The 26,526-nt window shown below is 39.8% G+C and overlaps 1 protein-coding gene across 2 annotated transcripts in view; it reads right to left on the reverse strand.

The window, feature by feature from the left end:
* The window catches only part of ERP44 (endoplasmic reticulum protein 44), a 112,170-nt gene that overhangs the window by 10,192 nt on the left and 75,452 nt on the right, over positions 1-26,526 (reverse strand). For both annotated transcript variants that reach the window (XM_017349290.4, XM_070054888.2), the window contains 4 exons: positions 22,701-22,758; positions 18,495-18,611; positions 13,099-13,210; positions 11,699-11,840 (listed from right to left, as the gene is read on the reverse strand). In XM_017349290.4, coding sequence (XP_017204779.1) covers positions 11,699-11,840; positions 13,099-13,210; positions 18,495-18,611; positions 22,701-22,758 — 429 coding nt within the window. The remainder of the gene's footprint in view (positions 1-11,698; positions 11,841-13,098; positions 13,211-18,494; positions 18,612-22,700; positions 22,759-26,526) is intronic.

Here is a 26,526-nt window from a genome sequence, read left to right on the forward strand (position 1 = left end):
ACAATTCTGATTTCATATCCTTTAGATATATATCCAATACTGGGAATTCATGATCAGAGTAGTTCTATTTCTAATTTTTTGAGGAACTTCCACACTGTTTTCCATAATGGCTATACTAATTTACATCACCACCAACAGCATACAAGGCTCCCTTTTCTCCACATCCTCACCAGCACTTAGAATCTTTTGTCTTCTTGACAATAGCCATTTATGGCCTAACAAGTATGAGCTGATGTGATTTTTTTTTCTTTTTAACAGGCAGAGTGGACAGTGAGAGAGAGAGAGAGAGACAGAGAGAAAGGTCTTCCTTTGCCGTTGGTTCACCCTTCAATGGCTGCCACGGCTGGCACGCTGCGGCCGGCGCACCGCGCTGATCCGATGGCAGGAGCCTGGTGCTTCTCCTGGTCTCCCATGGGGTGCAGGGCCCAAGCACTTGGGCCATCCTCCACTGCACTCCCGGGCCACAGCAGAGAGCTGGCCTGGAAGAGGGGCAACCAGGACAGAATCCGGCGCCCCGACCAGGACTAGAACCCGGTGTGCCGGCGCCGCTAGGCGGAGGATTAGCCTATTGAGCCGCGGCACCAGCAGAGCTGATGTGATTTTAATTTGCATTTTTCTGAAGATTAGTATTGTTGGACATTTATTATATACCTGCTGACCACCTGTATGTCTGCTTTTGAGACATGTCTACTCAAATCCTTTGCCATTTTAATGCATTTTTTAACTACTGAGTTGTTAAGAGTTCTTTATATATTCTGAACATGAACCACTTAGATATATGGCTTGCAGATATTTTCTATATGATCTATAGAATGATCTATAGATTGTCTCTTCACTCTGTAGATTGCTTCCTTTGTTGTACAGAAGGTTTTTAGTTTCATGTAATCCAACATCTCTATTTTTTCCTTTTGCTGCTTGTGCTTCTGGAATCATATTCAAAATATCATTGCCCAGACAAATGTCATAGAGCTTTCCTCATTTCCTTAAAGCAGTTTACAGCTGCAGGTCTTACGTTTAAGTGTTTCATTCATTTGGAGTTGACTGTATACGGTGTGAGATGAGGGTCAAATTTCATTCTTCTGTATGTGAATAAATACTTTTCCCTGTATCATTCATGTATGGAATAGACTGTCCTTTCCCCATTAAATGTTCTTGCCTCCTCTGTCAAAAATCAACTGACCAGGAAGCAAGTATGGGCCTAATAGTTAAGGGGCCTACATCCCACATCGGGGTTCCTGGGATGGATTCCCAGCTCTCGCTCATGACTCCTCTAGCACAGACCCTGCGAGGAAGCAGTGATCGCTCAAGTAACTGGCTTCCTGCTACCCACACGGGAGTCCTGGATTATGTTCCTAGCTCCCAGCTTCAGCCTCAGCCTCAGCCTCAGCCTCAGTCTCCGCCATCTGTGATCATTTTGGGAGTGAACCAACAGATGTGGGCTTTCTCCTCTGTCTCAAATATTTTCTAAATTAGTAACCATAAATGTGCATGGTACCATGCCTCTGACTTTATTCTTTCTGCTCAACTGCTTTAGTTATGCAGGGTCAGTTGTAGTCCCATACACATTTTGGGATTGCTTTTTCTGTATCTGTGAAAAATTTTGACAGCAATTTTAGCAAATACATAATTTTGGACAGTATGGACATTTTAATATTAATTCTTCCAACCCATAAACACAGATTATCTTTCCCTTTGTCTTAATTTCTTTCATCAATGTATTATAATTTTCAGTGTATGTCTTTCACTTTCTTGGTTAAACTGACTCCCAAGTATCATTTCTTTTGTAGCTATTGTAAATGGGATTGTTTTCCTGATTTCTTTTCTAGATAGTTCACTGTTATTGTATAAAAATGCTAATGGTTTTACGTTATGCCCCAGAACTTCACTGAATTCATGTATTAGTCCTAATGGGTTTCTTTGATGGAGTCTTTAGGGTTTTTTACATACAGTCTGCATATCCTTTATACAAAATATTTAGGAACAAACATGTTTCATGTTTTAGAGATTTTTCATATTTTTGGAATACCTGCATAGACTTTATTGGGTGAGTATTATTAATCCAGGTATCTAAAATCCAAAATGCGCCAAAATCTGTTACTTTTTGAGCATCATACTGGCACCCAGAAAGTTTCAGATTTCTGGATTAGAGATATTCACTCTATAAGATCAAATTATCTGCAAACAGGGACAATTTAATTTCTTCCTTTCCAATTTGGAAACTTTTCATTTCTTTGTCTTCCCTAACTGTTGTGGGTAGGACTTCTAGTACTATGCTGAATAGAAGTGGTAAGAGTGGGAATCCTTGTCATGTTCCTGATCTTTGAGAACAGCTTTCAACTTTTCAACACTGAGTATGATATCTGCTATGGGCTTGTCACACATGGCCTTCATTATGTTGCAGTATCTTCTTTGTGTACCTAATTTATTGAATTTTTATCATAAAAGAATACTTTGTTGAATGCCTTTTCTGTATCTAGTGAAATATCTATGGTTTTTGTCCTTCATTTTGTTAATGTTGTATATCACACTTACTGATTTGCATATGTTGAGCCACCCTTACATTCCAGAGAAAAGTCTCACTTACTAATGGTAAATTATCCTTTTAATGTGCTATTGAATTTGGTTTGTTAGTATTTTGTAGAGGATTTTGTGTTTACGTACTTCAGGGATATTGGCCTATAATTTTCCTGTACTGTCCTTTGTCTGGCTTTTGTATCAAGGTAAAGATAGCTTTGTAAAATGAGTTTGGAAGTTTTCCCTTCTCTTTAACTATCTGAAAGACCTGGCATTAATTCTTACTCAAATGTGTGGTAGAATTCATCACTGAAGCCATCAGATCTTGGGCTTTTCCTTGACAGGAGATTCTTTATTATTCATTCAATGTCCAAACTTGCCATTGGCCCACTGAAATACTCTTATTTCTTAATGATTTGGTCTTTGTAGGCTGTATATATCTAGGAACTTATCCATTTCTTCTAGGTAATCCAGAGAGAGTTTCATTATATTCTTAGTTTGCTAAGCATTTTCATCATGAATGGATGCTGAACTTTATTTAGATGCTTTTTCTGTATCTACTGACATTCTCACTAGTTTTTCTTATTCTCTTATATTAATACATGCAGTTTTAAAAATAACACTCATTTTTTATGAACTTTTTGAAGAGTATTCATATGCATGGATTCCAAAAATTTTTGCACCAAAATAAACTTATCTTTTAATTCTGTTTTCCACAAACATTTTGAAGTATACTCACATGTTCAATTTTGAATGTTGAACGAACTAGCCTTGCATGCTTTGAATAAAGTCCAGTTAGTTATGATACATCCCTTTTATATATTGTTGGATTTGATTTCCCAATATTACTCAATATTTTTAAAAAATATACATTTTTAAAAATGCATTTGAAAGGCATAGTTATAGAATAGGAAGAGACAGAGAGAGAGAGAGATCTTCCAACCACTGACTCACTCCCCATATGGCCGGGACTATGATAGGCCAAAGCCAGGAGTCAGGAGCTTCATTGGGTCTCTCACATGGGTGCAGGGGCCCAAGGACTTGAGCCATTTTCTGCTGCTCTCCTAGGCGTATTTCCTAGGAGCTGCATCAGAAGCAGAGCAGCCAAGTCTCAAACTGGCACCCACATATGGGATGCTGACGTTGCAGGCAGCAGCTTTATTCTCTATGCACAATGACAGCCCCTAATATTACTTAATACATTTTAATTCAACTTATGCAATAACACAGTACAGACTCATTAAATGTATTACACAGTAAGAACCACCGATTTTGCAATTTAAGTTGCTTAACTTTTTGAACATTCAGTTTTCTGGTCTGTAAAATAAGAACTGCTTCATTTAACTTGATTGTATTGTATTTCATAGTCCAATAGACTTGGATTTGAATGTTACTGCCTATCATAAAGATATAGAGACTTACAATCGCATTGATCATGAATGAGACATTGCTCTCATAAGAGCTGCAGATATATATATTCGTTTAATGTTCACAACCACCCTGTGAAGTAGACATTATTATTATTCCCACTTTACATATGAGGAAACTGAGGCACAGAAGAGTTAAAGTGAATTCCCCTGGATGACACAGCTAGTATTAACAGAACAGGATTCAAACCTAAATAGTCTGTATCTGTAATCTGAGCCCTTAACCACTAGGCCATTTTGCCTCTTCATTCAATCTTAAAGTTTCTTTATTGTAAAGTAGACATAATATCTAACTTACAAGCTTGTTGTACATAAAATGAGAACACACATAAAGTATATAGGAGTGCTGGTATACTCCTGGCTGTATCAGCATTTGTTGTCCAGTTTGCTGTGAGTGTGAGGACCAAATGAGGTAAAAATACACTGAAATGCTTTATGAAGCATAAAAGTAGGCAATAAACATCAGCTGTACAATACATAAGATACAAATGGTGTTTAGGGACCTGGATCAGTATATGTATACATTTCCCCAGTAGCTGACATGGCAGACACCTTCAAATATCAAAACCAAAGATACAGAGAGGAGAGGAGGACAATAACAGGGCAAAGTGGCAACTGACAAACAGAAGTATATATTCCAGATGTAACAATGGAATCATTCAAAGTAGTTAAACTCTTAAACCTGTAATAAGCAGATTAAACTGAAAGCTAATTAAACTAAACATTTACTGAACATGTACTAATGCTGTCACAGACAAAAAAAATACAAACAATAAGAGATAATCAAAATGTGCCTTTTACGGAGTTCTATCAATACCAACTTTTGTTTTCCACTTATGAAAACCTTCATTTGCCAGGAGAAAACAAAAAAAGGATCCACTAGATAAGGATGAACAAAACTAAACTCTCAGAATTCAAACAGACCTTAGTGGTGACCTGATTCGAAATTTTTTTTCCTACTTACCTTTTTGAGTTCTTTGTAATTCCATCTAAGTCCTGGTCAACGTTGCAGGCTCATTCATCACAGCGAACGACCAGTTTGCTAAATTAGTAAAATACCCATTCCTCAACCCCATTTTAGGGATCCCCCCTCTGATCACCACAACCACCCCACCTTCATACTAATATAGTCACTTAACTGTAGCAAACATTCCCAGACTGAGTAGTTCAAAGAATTATAGTAATTTCCAGAGATTTTGGTGATATAGGAGAAATGACCTGGAGTCCAGAACTGGAGACCTCATTATCATCAGAGTAACCTATTCCACTTTTGGAGGTTCTGATAATAAAAAAAAGTCTTCCCAGGAATGACCTAAAAGCTATCCTGCTGCTGCTTTTCCTTCTGCCACCTGGGGAACATAACCGACAGCTAAAAACTCTTAAGGTACAGATGAGTATTCTCCCCCCCCCTTTTTTTTTAATTTGAAAGGCAGAAAAAGAGAGATGGGGAGAGGGAGAGGGAGAGGGAGAGAGAGAGAGGGAGAGAGAGAGGGAGGAGAGGGAGGGAGAGGGAGGGAGAGAGAGAGAGAGAGAGATATCTTCTACTTGCTAGCTCATTCCTCAAATGGCCACAATGGCCAGGGCTGGGCCAGGAACAAGGAGCTTCCTCCGTGTCTCTCACGTGGGTACAGGGGCTCAAGCACTTGGGCCCTCACCCACTGCTTTCCCAGAGAGCATTAGCATGGAGTTGGATTGGAAGTAGAATGGCCAGGTCTCAAACAGGTGCCCATAAGGGTGCCCTCATTACAGGCGGAGGCTTAACCTGCTATGCCACAATGCCAGCCCCCTGACTATCATCTTGAAGATAGGAACTTACTCTTGAATGTCCTTCACATGTCATCATTTATTCTGTTCTCCCACAGCTGTTGAAGATTCTCCTATCTGTCCTTAGGTTCTAAAATTACTCTTTACGAAAATCTGTTCTTTAGATTTGGCAGGAAATCAGTCTGATCAAACAATAGGAAAAAACCCTCAGGATTCACAGACCTATGATCTAGTTTCAAGTACTGGTAAATACTGTCTCTTCAAACATATTTACATTTACACTGCTTTTACATGTTCAGAAAATGTAACTTTTCAGATCACGTTATTAGCTTGGGATCTGGGGGTTCAATTCACCCTATTGTGAATCTCAGCTCTACCATTACGTGATTGTGTGTCCTTGCAGTTCATTTTACTTCCCTGAGCCTCAGTTTCTCTGAAACAAGGAAAAGGCAAACTGAACACCGACTAGTTGCTTCTACTTCTGGCATGGAAGGAGACTCTATACCATTAATCTGCTTTCCCTAACTTCACCATAACCATACTTCCTCCAGATGAGCCCAGAAATACCAAGTTACAAAGTAAACATAATAGTAATTATAATAATTTATGGAAACTGCTTATCATTTAAATCGTAATTACTATGTAGCACAATAACAATTATTCAAGCCATTAAATATGTCAAATTCACTTGGCTGCATTTTTTATTAGATTTTTAAAAAAAGATTTATTTGAAAGGCACAGTTAGAGAGAGAGAAAGGTCTTCTGTCCACTAGTTCACTCCTCAAATGGCTTCTGGGCCAGACTTAAGCCAGGAGCCAGGAGATTCTTCAAGGTCTCTCACGTGAAAGTAGGGGCCCAAGGACCTGGGCCATCTTTCACTATCTTCCCAGGCCATTAGCAGGGAGTTGGATTGAAGTGGGGCAGATGGAACCTGAACCAGCGCCCATGTGGGACACAGGTACTGCAGCCAGCAGCTTTACCCGCTATACCACAGAGCCAGCCCCTTTCATTAGGTTTTTAACATTAACATCTGTTCGCATAGTTTCTGTATGTAGCTCATGCAGCAGGTACCTACTCACAGTTTTAACAATTTTGGAGAGAGGGGCTGGCATCTGGCTAATGGGTAAAGCTGCTGCCTGCATTTCAAGTCCCAGCTGCTCTACTTCCAATTCAGCTTCCTGCTAACACACCAGAGAAAGCAGAGGATTGCTCAGGTCCTTGGACCCCTGCATCCATATGGGAGATCCAGATGAAGTTCCTGGCTCCTGGCTTTAGCCTGGCCCAGCCCTGGCCATTGCAGTCATTTGGGAATTCAACTAGCAGATGGAAGATCTCCCTGCTCCCACCCGCCTTGTAATTCTGCCTTTCAAATACATGAAATAAATTTCAAAAAAAAAAAAAAAAAAAAAAGGTTGGAGGGAATAGTGCCATAGAAGGGAAAATCAGGCATATAAGGGAGAAAATGAAGCAGTAATTTGTCTCAAAGAGCTTCAAATATAGTCACTTATCTCCTTCCCTACTTACTGAACTGATAACTGGAAAGAGGGAGGAGGAAAATTTCCCATTTCCATATTTCTTTGGAGAATCTTAATGGCACAGTTTCTCAATGTACTGTCAGCTGATGAATTAACATCACTAAATCCAGTGCCTGGTTCGTGGTTCAGGGAATCATAGCTGGGGAGTGGATAGATCGGGTCATATGATAATGAATATGACCACCCATGTTAGTCTGGGTTCTGCAGGAACCACACACCTGATGAGAACAGAAGTGCCAGAATGTTTTAAATCTGCCTTAAGAACTGCAGCAGTAGAGAGCCAAGTAAGAACTGCTCAACAGGATTCTCTTGATGCATAATACATGTTCCCACAAATAAAACCCAAAGTTGGGCACAGTTTACTGTCTCAGAGACCTAATTTGAGGTCTAGCTGACTTCCACTAATAATCTGAAACTTTATATTTAGGGCTGTAAGTTTCCCATTAAAAGAAAGATGGAAAACAATAACCACCACCCAAGACTTATCCACTACTCGACATGGGGTATTGTGCTGATAAAATGTCATATAAATGACCCATTGGTCAGGCAGCATTTTAATGACAAGCAGTCACTATGCCTAGAATCTCTTGCAGCAAAGTCACCTATCAGAACTTTCCTCTCTTGTAAAAAGCTCATTATTTTAGTTTGAGCTTATAGCTTCACAAAACAAATTCACGAAGGAGTGAGAGGAAAAGAATGCCCAACCAGCTAATTTGTTGAGCCAAATGGTCAAGGCTTACACACCAACTGTCTAGAAACATGACAGGAAGTTAAGGAGACACAGATCTTTAAGGTGGGCTTGTGGGTACCATTTTCTTCCTTTTACGTCTAGCATGATTCTGTCCTATCAATTTGCACCCACTTCCTCACTCAAATATGATCTTGCTTCCTTTGCCAGTTAAAAACAGGAATCAGGACAGGAACCTCAGCAATCTTCTCCTGTTGTCACTAACACCACAACCCCCAAACAATCCCCAAAGAAGTGATACACCCTTCCAGCCTTCTTGTTCTCATCAGAGCGCAAGAAGGTTATTTCCTCTACTTTGCTTCTCAGTCCTTTAGTACTCCTTATTTTGCTTCACAAATTAGCTCTTCTTTTTCCTATCTCTTCAAAGTCTACTCCATTTGGTTTTGTTCAACGAGCATTTAATCGTATTTAGTTTCTTCTACTTGGGGAAAGAGGGATTAAACTGTTATTTCATCATGTCTCTGGAGCTCTCTCTCTGTTCTCTTTCCCATTAAGGCAAGTTTCCTTAAGAATTTCTATGCCTCACTCCTCTCTGGTTTTTTTCTTACCTCTCAGATCGTGCTTCCTTGGCCTTTTGTACATGGTTCCCTCCTCTGACCTTCCATTAAATGTCGGTGTTCATCAAGGTCCCATTGTGAACCCTGTTCTGGGTTATCACATCTGTTTCAATGACTTCAGCAATATTCTCATGTGCTCAAGACCCAGCCTTTATCTCACTCTTAAAAATCAGAACCAAGTAAATTCCCTAAACTCCCTACTGGACATCTCCTTTGTGATCCACAGGCAGCTCAAATTCAATATGCCAGAGAGGGAAACTCCAGGGCTGTTCCTCCACTGACTTCCCCAGTTCTTTTAACAGTAGCACAAGCCAGCTGGCTGCCCAAGTCCTGTAACAGAGCCCTTTAACTTAATCATTTATCTAACAAAATGCTGTAGGCTTTGACCAACATCTCCCTACTTTGTAACTATATCTTCCATCTTTAGTTAATATCATTCTATTCTCCACATCTACTGAGTTCAGTTTTTATATTTCACATAGGAGTAAGATCATGTAATATTTGTCTTTCTGTGTGTGGCTTATTTCACTTCACATAATGCCCTCAAGGTTCATCCATGCTGTCACAAATGACAGGGTTTTCTTTTTTATAAGCTGAATAGAACTCACTTGTGTATATATAAACCAGTTCATCTGCTCATAAGATACTTGGGTTAATTCCATATCTTGGCTATTGTGTATAATACACATGGGATGCAAATATCTCTTTGATATACTATTTCATATTCTTGGAATACACACCTAGCAGTGCAACTGCTGGACACAGGGTATCTCTATTTTTAATTTTCTCAGGAACTTCTACAACATTTTCCAGAATAGCTGCACTAATATACATCCCCACCAAAAGTATACAAGGTTCCCTTTTCTGCACCTCCTGCCCAGCACTGTTACCTTCGTTCTGGTAATAGCCATTTGCAACCTAACAGATAGGAAGTGATGTCTCATGTGGTTTTAACTTGCATTTCTATGATAATTAGTGATGTTAACCATTTTTCATATACCTGTTGGTCACTTGTATGTCTGCTTTGAGAAATATTTATTCAACTCCCTTGACAATTTTAAATTTTTTTTTTTTCTTTTTACAGGCAGAGTGGACAGTGAGAGAAAGAGACAGAGAGAAAGGTCTTCCTTTGCCGTTGGTTCACCCTTCAATGGCCGCTGCGGTCGGCGCAATGTGCTGATCCGAAGGCAGGAGCCAGGTACTTATCCTGGTCTCCCATGGGGTGCAGGGCCCAAGCACTCGGGTCATCCTCCACTGCACTCCCTGGCCACAGCAGAGAGCTGGCCTGGAAGAGGGGCAACCGGGACAGAATCCGGCGCCCCAACCAGGACTAGAACCCGGTGTGCCGGCACCGCAAGGTGGAGGATTAGCCTAGTGAGCTGCGGCGCCGGCTGTACTATTTCTTACTATTGAGTTTTTTAATTCCTTAAGGTTTGGATATTAATCATTTATCAGATGTATAGTTTGCAATTTTTTTTTTTACATTCTTAGGTTGTCCGGTTGTCCTTCATTCTGTAGACTTTCCTTTGCTGTACAGAAACTTTTTAGAATTTGCTCTGATCCCAATTATTTATTTTTACTTTTGTTGCCTGTGCTTTTGGGATTACATCCAAAAAAGTCACTGCCCAGACAGACCAATGTCACAGAGCTTTCCCCCATATGAGGGGGCTTCAAAAGGTTCATGTAAAATGTGCATTATGTTTTCATTCTATTTTCCCATGAACTTTTTGAAGTCCTCTCATATTTCCTTCAAATAGTTTTCCAGTATTAGGTCTAAGTCTTTAGTCCATTTTGAATTAACATTTGCATATGGTGTGAGATGAGAGTCTGATTTCACTTTTCTGAATGTGAATATCTAGTTTTCCTCCCTTTTCCCAGTACCATTATTGAACAGACTGTTCTCTCTCCATTAGGTGTTCATGGCACTGTCATCGAAAATCAAGTGACCATAAATGTGTGGATTTATTTCTGCGCTCTCTAGTTTGTTAGTATTTATTAAGGAGTTGCATCAATGCTGATCAAAGACATTGCATTATAATTTTCTATTTTATAGCGCCTTTGTCTGGCTTTGGTATCAGGGCCTCAAAAAATGGGCCTGGAAGTTTTACCACTGTTTCAGTTTTTCTGTTGTTTGAGAAATACTGGTATTAGTTCTTCAAATGTCATATAGAGTTCAGCAGTGAAACCAAGTGGTCCTGGGCTTTTCATTGAAGGGAGACTGGTTAGTACTGATTTAACCTCCTTACACATTATTGGTGTGTTCAGATTTTATTTCTTCATGCTTCAGCTTTGGTATATGTGTAGGAATTTGTCTATTTCTTCTAGGTTACCAATTTGTTGATGTATAATTTTTCATAGTAGTCTCATGAATTCTTTGTATTTCTGTATCAGGTATATCTCCTCCTTCATTTATGATTTGAGTTTTCTCTCTTAGTTTAACAAATGGCTTTATTAGCAGAAGATGGTCAGTCCTTGGGCCCCTGTACCTGCATGAGAGACCTGGAAGAAGCTCCAGGCTCCTGGCTATGGATTGAGACAGCTCTGGCCACTGCAGCCATCTGGGAAGTGAACCAGTGGATGGAAGCCCTCCCTCTCCCTCTCTCCCTCCCTCCCTCCCTCCTTCCCCCCCCCCTTTGCCTCTCTATAACTCTGCCTTTTAAATAAATAAATATATCTTTTTTTTAATGGCTCTTCAATTTTGCTCATCTTCTTGAAGAATCAGTGTAGTTTTTCTTGCTTTTTTCAGCTAGATGTAGTCACAAATGAACAGCAATATTATCAATTTCCTTCAACCTGACCTAGGAGTACAATCTATGTTCCTTGATGTGCTGGCAAAGATCAAGTTCAATGCAGAGGGAATCTCTCATAAGACACAAATTTTTTTTCAGGGATTAATTCTCAATCATTAATCAATAATCACCCAAGTATTAATCACCAATTCCAGTCACCTAATGCTGGCATTTCTACAGGAATAAATCATAATTCTTATGGTCAATAACACCACAATCTTCAGTGAAAAAAACTCCACCAGCTTCCATCCAACTTATAAAGTATTACTCTTCTAACATAAGATTACTTTACAAAGTCCAATAATTGTTTAAAGTTCATTTTTGAGAACATATCAGTAATTGGAAAAACAAAATGAATACTTACAATACATCCTTGAAGTTTTCAAACACATACATATGCCTGAAGCTGTCAATAGCTATAACAGGGCAATCTGCTGGAGTTTTCTGTATATGCAGAAGAGGATGTCTAAATTTGTCACAATCTGCATGTAAAAAGTTTACTGTACCTTTAAAAGAAACAATTTTAAGATGTAGGTTAGAATTTTCTTGAGCTTATTCTCCTAAGATCATAAGTTCACATGAAATGATATGCTAAAAAAATTCCCAACAGTCTTTAGAGTGATATATATCAGAAATACAAAAAAGTTGATATCACAACATTAAAAGAGATAGGATTTTAGCTCTTAAGAAAGGGAGCACAATTTCTTTAAAAGGTATGTAAACTGAACCAAAATTTGAATGTATCAGTGAATTTATTTTCTTGAAATGGGCAGTCATTTGCTTTGCAAATTACCCAGGCTCTGGGCAGCTAGTTACTAAAAGTGATAGTTGAGTTGTTCTCATGGGACCATTTTCATTCTAGGCTGTTCAGCCCCTCCTGGTTGACTTAACCTAATTTAACCTCCAAAATATTTACTAAGTGACTAAAATAGGCAACTCCACAGAATGCTGTTAGTGTATTCTGTTTGACTTTGTTCTCTAACAACAGAGTGGACACCTCAAATTCCACCTGACTGCTTTGGAGAAAACCAGACAACTACTCAAGTTTCTTTCATTTAAAAATAAAAGTTAACCAGACCATGTAATTAGCTCTCTCAGCAATATCTCTTGGAAGTATCTATTGGCACGTGGATCAGACAAGAATCAAGATGCTAGCAGAAAGTGCCTCAGGAGCCAGCACTGTGATGTAGCGAGTAAAGGCACCGCTGCGGTGCCGGCATTCCAAATGGTCACTGGCTCGAGTCCCGACTGCTCCATTTCTGATCCAGCTCTCTGCTGTGGCCTGGGAAAACAGTACAGGATGGCCCAAGTCCTTGGGCCTCTGCACCCATGTGGGAGACCCAGAAGAAGCTCCTGGCTTCGGATCGGTACAGCTCCGGCTGTTGCAGCCAATTAGGGAGTGAACCAGCAGATGGAAGACCTCTCTCTCTCTCTCTCTCTCTCTCTCTGTGTAACTCTTTCAAATAAATAAATCTTTAAAATAAAAAGAAAGTACCCCAAATTAATGTTATTCACTCATAACTCTGCTTTTCATGTTATTTGATTTCTCTCTCTAAAACAGTCATAATTTAGGGAAAACAAAACAAAACAATGTTATATTTGTACTAATGCCTCTCCCACATTTGAATGTAAATGTTAAAATCAGAAGTTTTTAACCCAAATATGTTTATGTGAATATAAATATAACACAGAAGGGAAGAGAGAGAGAAGGAAAGGGAGAAAGAGAAAAAGGAAAGGTGAAAATAAACACCTTAATCTGTCTACCTTTTTCACTTATTAATTGCCGGGCTACTTCATTCTGGAATATTTCTAAGCTTTCTGTATCATCTTTCATATGGAAGAGAATAAGAAAAGGCAATCCTTCTTCTGTCAATTCCTGTAGAGAAAAGCAGTAAATGAGAATTATCAGGTTTCTCCATTCAGTTCTAGCTACTCTCTAGTTAGGAACAGTTTTGAATCCACTTCATGTAACATCATGGGGAAAAAATAAGATCATATGGTATAAACAAACAATAACCTTAACCAAAGAGTGAATTCACTTTTTAACTCACCCCAAGTACACAGGCACTCAGAAGACCCTCTGCTGCAGGAACTAATCCACTTTAAAGGAAAGTCTGTACCGGACTACTGATTAGCTAGCTGAACATGAGGTTTCAAAGGATAGCCAGTTGTAGCCAGGACATTTAGAACATAAGGAATTACACTACTTCTTCATCAAGATGTTCATCATTTTAGGGTAGTGTAAAGTTGGTTAGTATTTTCAGTCTTCACAGGTAACACTGAAAAACTGAGGAGGGGCCGGCGCTGTGGTATAGCAAGTAAAGCTGCTGCCTGTAGTGCTGGCATCCCATTCAGGCGTTTCACTTGCGATCCAGCTCTCTGCTATGGCCTGGGAGAACAGTAAAAGATGGCCCAAGTCCTTGGGCTCCTGCACCCACATGGGAGACCTGGAAGAAGCTCCTGGCTCCTGGCTTCGGATTAGCACAGCTCTGGCCACTGTGACCAATTGGGGAGTGAAGCAGCGGATGGAAGACCTCTCTCTCTCTCTCTCTCTGCCTCTCCTATTCTCTCTGTGTAACTCTGATTTTCATATAAATAAATAAATCTTAAAAAAAAAGAAAGAAAAAAGAAAAACTGAGGGTATCAGCAGTAAATCTGATTAGAAACTCATGTTTATTTTAAGGTATATTACAAAAACCACTCCAGTTATATATGCAACATACCCAAAACTGAAAAGTGCTTTATTAAAAATGTAACGTATTGGAGTGAAATTGCCTAGTCTCTACTGTTGAGGAACAGTGTTGGGACTAGGAGGAGGAGGGAGAGGAGGAGGAGGAAGGGTGGGAGCATGGGCAGGAGGGAGGGTAGGGTGGGAAGTACCACTATGTTCCTAAATCTGTAAATATGAAATACATGAAATTTATGTACCTTAAATAAATTTTTAAAAAAGTGTTTTATTCAGGGTAAAAGACAAACCCCCCAAATATAGCCAGTTTTCAACCAGTAAACTATTAATCCTTTGGCTTCCCTATCCTCTAAGACAAAATAATACTGAAATTAGGCCAATTAATATCCCTACAATGGCCTTTCAGTATTACATGTGAAAGGATGAGTCTCTCACTTTACTCTGAAAGCTAGAAATGATTAAGCTTAATGAGGAAGGCATGATGAAAAGTAAAACAGGTTGAGATTGGATCTCTTGTGCCAGTTAGTCAAACTGTGAATGCAAAGTTCTAGAAGGATATTAAAAATGCTACTCCAAGAAGCACTCATTATCTAAAAGGATTTCTGTCCTCAAAGCTTAGTTTTGCTTGCTGTTGAATTTTATGTAAATAGTAATATGTAAATAGTTATCATAAGTACTAACTGTGCCTGCTTGTTTCTCTTGACATGAGGTTTCTATTGTTTTGTGAATCAGTAGGCCACAGTTGTAAGGGTCACGTGTGCCATCATAAATAAAGCTTCTATGAACATTCAAAAAAAAAAAAAAGTGCTACTCCAATGAACACATAATGATAAGAAAGCTAAACAGCCTTATTTCTTGGGTTTTATTTCAAAGCTTTAGTGGTATAGATAAAAGGTCAACCAGCCATAACATTTTCTTAAACCAAAGCCTAATCCAGAGTAAAGCTCTAACTCTCTTCAATTCTATGAAGGCTAAGAGAAATGAAATGATGGAGCTACAGAAGAAAAGGTTAAAGCTAGCAGAGTTTGGTTCATGAAGTTTAAGGAAAGAGCCATCTCCACAACATAAAAGTGCAAAGTGAAGCAGCAAGACCTAATGTAGAAGCTGCAGCAAGTTACGCAGAAGACCTAGCTAAGATAACTGATGAATGTGGCTGTACTTAAACAACAGATTTTCAATGTAGACAACACAGCCTTCCACTGGAAGAAGCCATCTAGGACTAACAGCTAAAGAAAAGAAGTAAATGTCTGACTTCAAAGCTTCAAAGGACAGGAAGACTCTCTACTGATCAGAAAAAAAGGTTCCTTTTAAAGCATCACTGCTTAGTAATAACAATGCACCTGGTCGCCCAAGAGCTCTGATGGAGATGCACAGTGAGTTAATGTTATTTTCATGCCTGCTAACAAAATATTCGATCTGAAGCCCATGGATCAAAGAATAATTTCAATGTTCAAGTCTTACTATTTAAGAAATATATTTTGAGAGCCAGCACTGTAGAGTAGCAGGTTAAGCCACCACATCCCATGTAACACCAGCACTCCATATGGGCGCTGGTTGGTGTTCTGGCTGCTCTACTTCAGATCCAGCTCCCTGCTGATGCCCCAGGAAAAGTAGCGGAAGATGGCCAAATATTTGGGCCCCTCACACACACACATGGGAGACCCCAAAGAAGCTCCTGGCTTCAGCCTGGTGCAGCCCCAGCAGTTGCAGCCATTTGGGGAGCTAACCAGCAGATGGAAAATTTCTCTAACTTTGACATTCAAATAAATAAAATTTGTAAGGATCTAGCTGCCATAATGATATTCTACTACACATACGAGTATAAACAAATATTAAAATGGCTGACTACATCAAGTGTGGTAAGAATGTGGAACAAGGCAAACTGTGAGTGTAAACTGCTAGAATCACTTTAGGAAACTGGTATAATTTAGTAAAGTTGAATTGTATGCATGCCCTATGATTCAACAATTCTACTCATAGGACTACATATCCAATGAAAATGTCTGAATATTTCACCAAAAGACATGTATTTCTTTTTATTTTATTTTACTTTTTTATTTTTTGACAGGCAGAGTGGACAGTGAGAGAGAGAGACAGAGAGAAAGGTCTTCCTTTGCTGTTGGTTCACCCTCCAATGGCCGCCGCGGCCAGTGTACCGCGCTGATCCGATGGCAGGAGCCAAGTGCTTATCCTGGTCTCCCATGGGGTGCAGGGCCCAAGTACTTGGGCCATCCTCCACTGCACTCCCTGGCCACAGCAGAGAGCTGGCCTGGAAGAGGGGCAACCGGGACAGAATCCGGCGCCCTGACCAGAACTAGAACCCGGTGTGCCGGCGCACAAGGCGGAGGATTAGCCTAGTGAACCGCGGCGCCGGCATCACCAAAAGACATCTATAAGAAAGAATGCTCACAGCAGCACTATTTACAACAATCAAAACTCAGAAGCAACCTAATGTTTGTGAACTATATTAAACTATGGTATATTCACATAAGAGAATTACATTCAGTATAAAAATGAATGAACTGAAACTTCATGTAACATAAATGGATCCCACAAACATAAACTGAGTGAAAGAAACCAGACACAAAAAGACTGATTCCATTCTGGGTTCAAATAGGCAAAACTTTGGATATTCCTGTTCGAAATCATTGCAGTAGTTATGAAGATGGTAAGTGGGATAATGATTGCAAAGAAGGAAGAGAAGCTCTGTAGTGTATTCCTTGACCTAACTTAGGAATCAGTGAATTACAGCCACGGGTCAAATCTGACTTGATGCTTGATTTTGTATGGTTCACAAGATAAGAATGGCCTTTACATTTTTAAATGATTGGTAAAAGAATTTTCTAAATGTTTCATGATGTGTGAAAATGATGTGTGTCAATAAATAAAGGTTTATTGGAACACAGTGGTATTCACTTGTTTAGGTACTGTATAAAGTACTTAAGTACAAAGTACTCTTGTGCTACAAGAGCAAATTTAAGTAGTTGGAATAGAGATTATTGTATGAACATAAAGCCTAAATTATTTACTGCCTGGCCCCTTAAAAGAAAAAAATTACCCACTCCTGGGTCTTATTTTGTGCTGCTATAATAAAGAACCACGGACAACGTGACTCATAAACAGAAATTTGTTTCTCATAGTTTTGGAGGCTATTGCTTTGCCAGAACAGTTGGGTTCTGGTGAGGGCTGTCATTCAGTTGCAGACTGCCAACTTCTCTTTGTACCCTCACATGACAGTAAAGGCACTAATCTCATTCATGAGGACTCTACCCTCAGGACATAATTACTTTCCAAAGGCCCTACCTCCTAATGCCATCACAGTAGTGGGTTAAGATTTCAACATATGGGTGCTACAGTTGTGGCACAGTGGGTAAAGCCACTGCCTGCAACATGGGCATCCCGCCCGTTCATTGCCCAGCTGCTCCACTTCAGATCCAGCTCCCTGCTAATGGCTTGGGAAAGGCAACAGAAGATGGTCCAAGTGTTTCTTTCCTTGCCACCCATGTGGGAGACCCAGAAGCTCCTGGCTTCAGCCTGACCCAGCGCTGGCCACTGCAGTCATCTGGGGAGTAAACCAGGGGATAGAAGATCTCTTTCTCTCTGTCTCTCCCTCTTTCTAATTCTTTCAAGTAAATAAATAAATCTTTAGGAAAAAAAAAAACTATTTCAACATATGAATTTTGGGGCCACACACATACTTTGTCCATAACACCCTGACTTGGTAGTTATCTTATGAGTGCAGTTACTCTGTGATAATTTTTTGAGCTGCAACTGATCTCTATCTATACACTTGTAATTATTTGACATATATAAGTTTTTTAAAAAACTCTACTTAATAAAACATTTGTCAACACTTACATTCTTGGACCATGAGTTTTAGAATGAAAAACATATTTGGCTTATGATAAAGAAAGGAAAGGGTCTCTCACAGACATAACCCTTCACTCCTATTCTTCCAGTCACTTAGGGTTTTTCCTTTTGTTTTTGTGGGGGTTGTAATAATTCCAATGGACTTTATTTCAAGGGCTTGGGATGACCGACGTCTATTACATGATCACTGATAATCACTTTCATTATTTATCATGAAAAAGACAACACAACTTTGTCTTGAAGATTAGACAGGAATCAGAAAAATCTTTTAGTAGCAAAGGACTACTCACTATAAATAATTAGTTGTAACTGAAGTCTGCAAAGCATTGCCTCTAAATGACATCCACTTAAACAAGCACCCTCAACCAATAGGTGGGTTTCAGAATCACCTTGGGAAGCATTTTCAAGACTGTAGTGCACTACTGCTATTATTGAAAATGTAACAGAGGTGCTGTGGGACAGGAGAATCACTGCTCTGTATTAAGTTATTAGCTATGATACAGTCCACAACGAAAAATTCTTGTATTAAAACAGCAAGATGGGTAGAAGAAGGTTATTCTTCCATACATCTAAATTAAAAACAACACATATAGGAAGTTCATACCTCTCCATTTTCGAAGGTTATTTCTCGAACAAGAGGAACACATTTATCTTGAATCCAATTGTAAGTCACATCAAAATTTGTCATAGATCCCAAGTACACCATATCTGGAGCAGAATGCTGTTAGAAAAACAGGGGAAAAAATTAAACCAATCTACTATGTACTAGCAAAATACATTCTTAAATTCACTTATATAAACCCAGAAAATCTATAGGAGACAGAAAATAAACATAAAAAATAGAAAACCCAAGAAAACAACTGTTGATGGTAAAAAAAAAAAAAAAAAAAAAAAAAAAAAAAAAAAAAGGCCAGTGTTGTGTACTGGTGGATAAAAAAAGTGGCCACTTGCAAAGCCAACATCCCACATGGGTACAGGTTTGTGTCCTGGCTGCTCCACTTCTGATCTGGCTCTCTACTACTGGTTTGAGAAAAGCAGAGGAGGATGGCCCAACTGTTTGGGTCCCCAAGTCCATGTAGGGGAACTGGATGAAGCTCCTGACTTCAGCATGGCCCAGCCCTGGCGTTGTGGCCATCTGGGGAATGAACCAGTAAACGGCAGATCTCTCTGTCTTTCCCTCTCTGTGTAACTCTGACTTTCAAATCGTCATCATCATCTAATTCTTTGATTATCAGGAACATGAGAACCTAACCTGCAACTATCTAAGCACTTGCTTTTACTTCGATTTATGTTAATTACCTTAACTGTATTTTCACTAAAAGCAGGCAGGCATTGTGAAAAGAATTAACCAATGAGCTGATTTAGTTATTCCTTGGAGTAGAAATGCTAGAAGAAAATTTGGAGATGAGGCAGGCGTTTGGTACAGCAGTTAAGATGGGGCTTGGTATGTCCACATCCCACATTGGAGGGCCTAGGTTCAAATGCTGGCTCCTCTGCTTCCAAACCACCTTCTAGATAATGCACATCCTGGGAGGCAGCAGATGATGGCTTGAGAACTTAAGTCCTTGCCATCCACAGGGGAGATTAGGATGGAGTTCTGGGCTCCTGGTTTCGGCCTGGCCCAGCTGTGGCTGTCTTATGCATTTTGGGAATGAACCAACAGATCGTAGATTTCCTTCTGTCTCTATCTCTGCCTTTCAAATAAAAGTGAAAATAAATAAATAGAAATTTTAAAAAACAGAAAATCTGCAGAGTGAACAAGTCTTGAAAACTACAAACCATACATCCTCAGCTATTTCTCATAGAAACAGAAAATGATCCAATAAATTATATGAAATCAGAATAGGAAATGAGCCTTCTAAACAAAAAATTCACTTATCTGACTACAAAAACATTAAAACTTCTAATGTCAAAATATGAAGAAGATTAAAATGAAAATTAAAAACATACCCATAGGTACCTTTTTCTGTGTCTGTGTCAAATTGTAATGACAAACCTTAGGTCACTGTGGTAACATATGCTAAGACATCTGCCTCTCAGTTATGGCTACAATTGTCCAGGTCTAAACAGCTACTTTCACATTTAGCTGCTTTAAAACTTCTTAGCTCAAGGTTTCAAAGCAACCCAGTTGCTGCTTATTTTCCAGCAGCTATCAGGTGAATTTATAAGATTTAGGACCTCGGCTTGTATGATACAACTAGGAGTGATGACCACAAATCAGTGAAGTGTCTCTTAAATTTAGTTTCCAGGAGGTGGTTGTTTGGAATAGCAGTTAATACAGGCATTTTTCAAAGGATGAGATACAAATGGCCAACAGACACATGGAAAAATGCTTAGTGAGCCATCAGGGAAAAGGCAAATAAAAGTCACAATGAAGGTTCACCTCACCCCAGTTAGAATGACCACTATCCAAAAATAAAAAAATAATGTTTGGCGAGGATATGAGGAAAAAGGTGCCCTAACACAGGTGGTGGGAATGTAAACTCATACAACCATTATAGAGATTCCTCAGAAATCTGAAGATAGGTCTACTGTATGACTCAGCCATTCCACTCCTGGGAATTTACCCAAACAAAATGAAATCAGTATATGAAAGAGTTATCTGTGTACCCCCATGTATATATCAGCTCAATTCACAATAACTAACATATGGAATCAAACCAGATGTCCATCAACTGAGGACTGGATAAAGAAATTGTGGTGTATGTATACATATATGTGTGTATACACACACACACACACACACACACACACACAAAATGGAATACTACTTACTCAGTCATACAAAAAAAAAAAAGAAAGAAAGAAAGAAAGAAACCCTGTTATTTGCAGCAAAATGGATGCAATTGGAGACCATTACGTTTAGGGAAATAAGCCAGTCCCAAAAAGACAAATATCATATTTTCCTTGATTTGTGGTAACTAATATATAGAGCACAAAAAAAAAATTAATGTATATGAATGAAATTGACATTTTCAGATTTGATTCTTTACAGCCCTTGTCTCTACTCCTGAGGAATGGTGGTTTTTCTACTTACAACTTGTTTAATTTTTTATTTAGTGGAGGGTTAACCTTGTGATTATAAAGTAAATTGAAAGCATATCATTGCAAAAATTAAAAGAAAAATAATAAAGGAAGGAGGGGAGAGAGTAGAAGCAAGGAAAGGAAGGAAGGAAGGAAGGAAGGAAGGAAGGAAGGAAGGAAGGAAGGAAGGAAGGAAGGAAGGAAGGATAGGAAGTATCATTATGTTCTTAAAACTATATTTATGCAATATAGAAAATTTGTTCCTTTTATATAAATACATACATACATACATACAAAAAAGAGGGATAAAAACAGACACCACCTAGGACAATCACACCCCACATCAGAATGCCTGGATTTGAGTCCCAGCTCTATTTCCAATTTTTGCTCCCTGCTTTATGCACCCTGGGAGGCAATATCACAAGTAGTTGAGGCCCTGCCACTCATGTGGGACACTTGGACTGAGTTCCAGGTTCCTGCGTTAGCCTGGCTGCTGCAGGCATTAGGGAGTGAACCAGCAGATGGAAAAATCTGTCTCTTAAATAAGTAAATTACAAATTAAATACAGACTACTAGGAATGTGGTGGCACACTGGATTAAGTTGTTGCTTGGGAAGCCCACATCCCATTTGGAATGCTGGAGATGGAGTCCTGCCTCTGCTTTCAATCCAGCCTCCTGCTAATGCACATCCTGGGATAGAGCAGGTGATGGCTCAAGTGTTTGGGACTTTGCCACCCACATGGGAGACCCAAGAGAGTTGCTGGTTCCTAGCTTCAACCTGGCTATTAAAGGCATAATAAATTTCAAATAAATAAAACTCTAAAATATATTTTGATTCCCAGACCAAATTCAAAAGGAAGAGCAGAAATGACTGGGGAGGGTGGGGAAGGGAGCAGGTATTTGACACAATGCTTAAGATGCTGATTGGGACACCCAAATCCCATATTAGAGTATATGGGTTTGAGTCTTGGCTCTACCCCTCTGCTAAAGCAGACACTGGGAGGCAGCAGCAAGTAATGACTAAAGTAGCTGGGTACCTGCCACCCATAACAGAGACTTGGATTGTGCTCCCAGCTCCTGGTTTCAGCCTTGCCCAACCGTGGCTGCTACAGGCATCTGCAGTGTGAACCTCTGGATTAGAAATCTTTCTCTCAGGGCTGACACTGTGGCACAGCAAGTTAAAGCCCCAGCCTGTAGCACTGGCATCCCATATGGACACCAGTTCGAGACCCAGCTGCTCCACTTCCAATCCAGCTCCCCGCTAATGCAACTGGGACAGCAGCAGAGGATGGCCAAAGTCCTTGGGCCCCTGCACCCATGTGGGAGATCTGGAGGAAGCTCCTGGCTCCTGATCAGCTCAACTCCAGCTGTTGAGGCCATTTAGGGAGTGAACCAGCATATGGAAGACTCTCTCTTTGTTTCTACCTCTCTCTGTAACTCTTTGAAACAAATAAAATACATCTTTAAAAAAAAAATTTTTTTTTCTCTATCTTGCTTGCTTTCAAATAAATTAAAATTTAAGAAATTACAACGGCAACTGATTTTTTGCAAAAAGGCCTGAGCCTTTCTGGTTCTTCCAATCCCATCTCTGCCACTAAAGGTAACTGAGACTTCAGGCCTCTGCAGCCCCATCTTCAAATGGAAAGATTTGTATTAGCTCAAGATGATGCTTCAAGCTTGCCTTCTACTCAAATTCTAAAATTCTATGAACATTAAAAGTATAATTATACCACATATGTATTTATAAATTATATATGATTACACACATTAAGAAATAGCAACTTACCCCTGGTGGCTTGTAGATTATATTGTCTCCACTGTATCTTTCTGGTTTTGAAACATCCCTAACAGGAAGGGAAAAACAATAGTAATATTTTTAAAAAATAGCAGTAATATACCTGAATGAAACAGAATTAGCTATTTACTTTGTGATAAACACTTGAATATATAAATACATATTTATACTTATAAATATAAATACTTGAAATTTAATAATTACTAAATCTTCTATTTTATATTACTTATTTACTAATTTATCAAGCTAACACTTAAATTTATAAATATAAATAAATACTTGAAATTTAAGCCATCATCATTCCAACTTATAGACTACATAATATCAAATGTTTTATACAAGTCAGATATATTTAAAGGAAAATTTTAATTAGTTGTTCTTGCAACTAGTACGTTATAAATTTGGACTGGCAGTTTTAGCACTTTCTAGTAAAAAAGTTACTCTTGGTGGGAAGTGCTTCATCTAGCATTTAAGACACTTGCAACTCAAATCAGAATGCCAACGTTTCGATCTTGGCTCCACTCTCAATTCCATCTTCCTGCTAATGCATACCCTGGGAGGTAAGAAATGATGGTTCAGGTTGACTGGGTCATCCAGATTGAGTTCCTGACTCCTGCTTTGGCTTGGTCCAGCCACTGCTGTTGTTGGCATTTAAGAAGTGAACCAAGAAATGGAACCTGTTGTTTGTCTCTCTCAAATAAATAAAATGATTTTTAAAAAATAAAACCTGGGGCCGGCGCCACCACTTGCAGTGCTGGCATCCCATATGGATGCTGGTTCGAGTCCTGGCTCTTCCACTTCTGATCCACCTCTCTGCTATGGCCTGGGAAAGCAGTAGAAGATGACCCAAGTCCTTGGGCCCCTGCACCCACGCGGGAGACCCAGAAGAAGCGCCTGGTTCCTGGCTTCGGGTCGGCACAGCTCTAGTAGTTGAGGCCCATTGGGGAGTGAAACTGTGGATGGAAGACCTCTCTCTCTCTCTGCCTCTCCTTCTCTCTCTGACTTTCAAATAAATTAAATCTTTTAAAAAAAATAAAATAAAATTGCTTTTGACCTCTTTCCCAACAGCAAATGAACAATTGTAGATCAATATCATTAATGTGGTCACATACAATAAAAATACATTGCATATTATTTACTTATAAGTCAGATTCAAACATGATTTTTCTGCTTAATTTTTAAAACTAAAACTTCTTTTTCTTAAAAAGATTTAGTTATTTATTTATTTGAAAGTCAGAGTTACACAGAGAGAGGAGAGGCAGAGAGAGAGAGAGAGAGAAAAAGAGAGAGAGTTCTTCCATCCACTGGTTTACTCCCCAGATGGCCACAACGGCGGGAACTATGCCGATCAGAAGCCAGGATCCAGGAGCTTCTTCCGGGTCTCCCATGTGGGTGCAGGGGCCCAAGGACTTGGGCCATCTTCTACTGCTTTCCCAGGCCACAGCAGAGAGCTGGATAGGAAGCGGAGCAGCCAGGTCTTGAACTGGTGCCCATATGTGATGCCAGCACTTCAGGCCAGGGCGTTAACCCGCTGCGCCATAGTGCTGGCCCAAAACTAAAACTTTTAAAAAACAGATGAATTAAAATAATCTACATAGTTCCATGTTCACTGTTATTCCCTGCACCTTGTACAGCATCTAACACATACTGGGTGATGAATAAATATTTATGTATAGGATTTATTTATTTGAAAGGTAAAATTAGAGACAGAGAGAGAGAAAAAGAATATCAATCTTCCATCTGCTGGTTCACTCCCCAAATTGCTGACTGGGCCAGGTCAAAGGCAAGATAGGTGGCAGGGGCCCAAGTCTTGGCCCATCTTTTGCTGCCTTCCCAGGCATACTAGCAGGGAGCTGGATTGGAAGTGGAGTAGCTGGGACTTAAACCAGTGCTCATAACAATGACCTAAATCACTGTGCTACAATGCCAGTCCCTGAATAAATATTTATTGAGTGAAATCTATAACAAATTCTGTGTCAGATGGGTTATTTTTTCTCTACATAAATTATTTTTAGATTAATTGAACATTACTATGTCTCCAGTTTCTTACTATAGTTGTGCAGGAGATAGGGACAAGTGGTGTTAACCAAGACTGAGGATCATGGGGACAGAAAGGAAGAACATGCTCCACTCACTCATTTTTTTTTTTAAAGATTTTATTTTAGTTACTTGAGAGATAGAGTTGCAGACAGTGGGAGGGAGAGATAGAGAGAAAGGTCTTCTATCCACCAGTTTACTCTCCAAATGGCCTTAACAACAGAGCTGAGCTGATGTGAAGCCAGGAGCTTCCTCCAGGTCTCCCACGCAGATGCAGGAGACCAAGCGCTTGGGCCATCTTCTACTGCTTTCCAAGGCCATAGCAGAGAGCTGGATTGGAAGAGGAGCAGCTGGGACTAGAACCAGCACTCATATGAGATGCTGGCGCCACAGGCAGAGGATTAACCTACTGCACCACAGCAGCAGCCCCCTCGGCTCACTCATTCTTTCATTCAGTAACTATTTACTATGTGCTTCCTTTGTAACAGGAATGGTCTTAGTAATGGGTATACAGTAGTGAACAAGACAGATAAAAATCTCACACTCATGGAGCTTACATTTTGGCAAGAAAAGAGATCACAGAAATATTTATCTTGGGTGGTAAAAATTCTTAAAGCACTATGAAGAAAAGTAAGTGGAATAAGTGGACAAAGAATCACAAGTTGGGGGCTGGCATTGTGACATAGCAGATTAAGCCTCCACCTACAACACTGGTATCCTACGTGAGTACCAGTTTGAGTCCTGGCTGCTTCATTTCTGAACCAACTTCCTGCTAATGCACTTGGGAAAGCAGCAGAAGATGGCCAAGTGCCTGAGCCCCTGCCACCCAAATGGGAGACCTGGATGTAGTTCCAGGCTCCAGGATCACGGCTTTGACCTGGCCCAATCCCAGATGTTGCAGCCATTTGGAGAATGAACAAGCAGATGGAAGGTCTCTTTCTTTCTAGTTCTCCTTCTCTGTAACTCTGCCTTTCAAATAAATAAAGAAATCTTGTATTAAAAAGAAATAACAAGTTAGATGATGGTAGTGTTATTTTATATAAGATTATTACAGGGCCGGTGTTGTGGCATAGCGGATAAAGTCGCTGCCTGCGACTCTGGCATCCCATATAGGTGATGGCTTGAGTACTGGCTGCTCTACTTACAATCCAAATCCCTGCTAATGTGCCTGAGAAAGCAGTGGAAGATGGTCCAAGTACTTGAGCCCATGTACCCCAGAAGAAGCTCCTGAACCCTGGCTTTGGTCTGGCTCAGCTCTGGCCATTGCAGCCATTTGGAGAGTGAACCAGCAGATGGAAGATCTCTCTCGGCCTCTCCCTCTCTTCTCTGTAACTCTGATTTTCAAATAAATAAATAGTTTTTTAAAAAAAGAATGCTATATTTAAGAGTTTTAGTTGTTGGGGCTGGCGCTGTGGCACAGTGGGTTAAAGCCCCAGCCTGCAATGCCAGCATCCAATGTGGGCACCAGTTCAAGTCCCGGCTGCTCCACTTCTGATCCAGCTCTCTGCTATGGCCTGGGAAAGCACTAGAAGGTGGCCCAAGTCCTTGGGCCCCTACACCCACGTGGGAGACCTGGAAGAAGCTCTTGGCTCCTAGCTTCAGATCGGCTCAGCTCTGGCTGTTGCGGCCACCTGGGGAGTGAACCAGCAGATGGAAGACCTCTCTCTCTCTCTCTCTCTCTCTCTCGCTCTTGCTTTCTCTCGCTCTACCACTCTATGTAACTCTTTCAAATAAATAAAATAAATCTTAAAAAAAAAATCCTATGTGTTTAAAAAAAATT

This window comes from Oryctolagus cuniculus, chromosome 1 (assembly GCF_051225735.1).
Source record: "Oryctolagus cuniculus isolate XC-2025 breed Fujian yellow rabbit chromosome 1, ASM5122573v1, whole genome shotgun sequence".
Lineage (NCBI taxonomy): Eukaryota > Metazoa > Chordata > Mammalia > Lagomorpha > Leporidae > Oryctolagus > Oryctolagus cuniculus.